We start from the raw sequence: 2,514 nt of genomic DNA on the forward strand, positions 1-2,514 counted from the left end.
GCTGTCCCTATGCAGACAGTCATTGGAGGTCTACCTGGCACAGGGATGCTGTTGAGGGGGGGTACAACTTTTGTGTGCAAGGGATGGGGAGAGGGGGTGTCTGGAGACCTGTGGGGATACACTTGTGGCCAAGACCTGGTCAGGCCTCTTCAAGTCCAAGTCAGCCATGGCTTTGGAGAAGGGCATCAGTGAGGGATGAAATAAGAAATCACCTCTGCTTTTATCTTCATATAAATCCACCTTTCCCTCTTCCTCTCTTCATCTTTATTTTCCAGATATTTTTGTCCCCTGTTCCCAAGATCCTCCTCCTGAGCAGCCACCATGGGAAGTAAGACCCTGCCGGCCCCAGTGCCCATCCATCCTTCCCTCCAGCTCACCAACTACTCCTTCCTGCAAGCGTTCAATGGGCTGCCCACTGTGCCCTCTGACCACCTCTCCAACCTCTACGGCTTCAGTGCCCTGCATGCTGTACACCTGCACCAGTGGACTTTGGGGTACCCAGCCATGCATCTGCCCCGCTCCTCCTTCTCCAAAGTGCCCGGCGTGTCGAGCCTGGTGGATGCACGGTTCCAGCTGCCAACCTTCCCACTCTTCCCACATGTTATCCAGCCCAAGCAAGAGACCACCAATGTGACCCTCAAAGCCAAACCCCGCTTCGACTTTGCCAACTTAGCAGTGGCTGCCACACAAGAGGACCACTCTAAGCTGGGACAGGCAGACAGTCAGGGCTCAGGCCCAGGGCTGGGGTCTTTGCTTGAGGTGACTAAACTCTCTCCAGAGAAGAAACCCACACGGGGAAGGTTACCATCCAAAACCAAGAAGGAGTTCGTGTGTAAATTCTGTGGCAGGCACTTCACCAAGTCCTACAACCTTTTGATCCACGAAAGAACCCACACTGATGAACGGCCCTACACGTGCGATATTTGCCACAAAGCCTTCAGAAGACAGGATCACCTGAGGGATCACAGGTAACAATTATTCTTCTCCTGCCCTTTTTTTCCTTGTGTATCTGTACTCTACCTGTTACCCCCCTACACTCATGAAGGTGCTTGTAAGAAGAGTCATGTCCTTGGCCAGTTGGCAGTGTTCCCTCTAGGTTTTCCTCTGCCCACTGCTGGTGGAGGAGCCCAGATAGCTCACTTTGTAAAACAGGTCTGTTGTACTCACTCACCCTGCAAAAATGACCAGCATAGCCTCCTTTTTATCTTTTGCAGAGGTTTTAACCCTCTGTATGCATCATCTCATGATGATGCCTTTGTGATCATTCAGCAGTGTCATGAAGACACACAGCCCTGTGACCTCGAAATTTGAGAGAAGCTCTTTATCCCTAGGAAAGGCAGCCTTGTAAGCCTCCAACACCTCGCTCTCTTGCACACTCACATATGGATGATCAGCTGAGTGTCGCACTCCAACACTCGGTCTCAGCAGTAGGTGCAACAAGCTCCAGTGAGGTAGAACACTGCTGAATTCAGGCCAGTTATTTCTGACATCTCAACTGTTTTTCTCTCCCTAGATATATTCATTCTAAAGAAAAACCTTTTAAGTGTCAAGAATGCGGGAAAGGATTTTGCCAGTCCAGAACGCTAGCTGTCCACAAGACACTGCACACGCAAGTAAAGGAACTGAAACCTGCCAAACTTAAGTGCTGAATCTCCAACCTCTATGAACTTTTCCTCCCTTTCAGACTTTACACCAAAACCAGAGCAGAAACAAAACTTTCAGGATGGGAGCACTGAACTTTGTGTTTTGTTTTTGTTTGTATTTTTAAAAGAGCAAAAATCGCCCCTTCCCCCTGCCCAAGCAACTAACTTCCAAAGTTGTGGGTGAAAAGATTATTTTGCATTTAAAATATATATGAATGATGCAGAGAATGCTAGCTGACTTGTGTGGCTTTGATAAACTTTATGCCAAAAGGTGGTGCTCACGTGTTGGACAGGAATCTCTTTAAAACCAAAAACCCACAAGCCCCCCCCACCCCAGTCCCAACAAAAAAACCTCCAAATCGTAGCTTCCGAAAGTATTACTTTTTAAAAAAGCAACCTCTTATTTTATACTTTTTTTGACTGTATAAAGCTTCTTATTTGTACACTTCAGGAAATACAAAGAATTCCAGAAGATGATTAAGAACTGAAACGGTGGTTTCTCATCACAAGACCATTAGGACAAAGAGAAGGGCAATTGCAAATCTTATTTGCTAGTTTGTTTTCTTAAAAGGAGAAGAAAATTAATGTTTGGAAATTACCTAAATCTCACTTGAGAGGCCTATCATGCGCTAGAAAACACATCCATATCTTAGACCTGCAGGTCGCTGGTGTTTTGGGACAAATCAGTGTTCATGGGACATAGAGACCTTTTGGTTTTTTTTTTTGCCTTGTGGCCTAGTGCGCTGTGAGGAAGTTTGTAACTTGTGGACTTACTTAAAAAACCCCAAAGAAAAGAAAGATGGCAATACATCAACCTGACGGTATGCACAACGTGGTTTTAGTGGTACTTTAAAATCTTCGTGCGTCCTGA

The 2,514-nt window shown here is 46.4% G+C and overlaps 1 protein-coding gene across 1 annotated transcript; it reads left to right on the plus strand.

Moving 5' to 3' along the window:
* The first annotated feature begins 304 nt into the window (after nucleotides 1-304).
* Nucleotides 305-1,964, plus strand: LOC104526422 (odd-skipped related transcription factor 1). Its single transcript, XM_010169869.2, has 2 exons — nucleotides 305-968; nucleotides 1,514-1,964. The coding sequence occupies exons 1-2, from the start codon at nucleotides 322-324 to the stop codon at nucleotides 1,647-1,649; spliced, it is 783 nt and encodes a 260-aa protein (XP_010168171.1). The 5' UTR covers nucleotides 305-321; the 3' UTR covers nucleotides 1,650-1,964.
* Nucleotides 1,965-2,514: the final 550 nt, after the last annotated feature.

This window comes from Antrostomus carolinensis, unplaced genomic scaffold (assembly GCF_000700745.2).
Source record: "Antrostomus carolinensis isolate BGI_N321 unplaced genomic scaffold, ASM70074v2 scaffold976, whole genome shotgun sequence".
Lineage (NCBI taxonomy): Eukaryota > Metazoa > Chordata > Aves > Caprimulgiformes > Caprimulgidae > Antrostomus > Antrostomus carolinensis.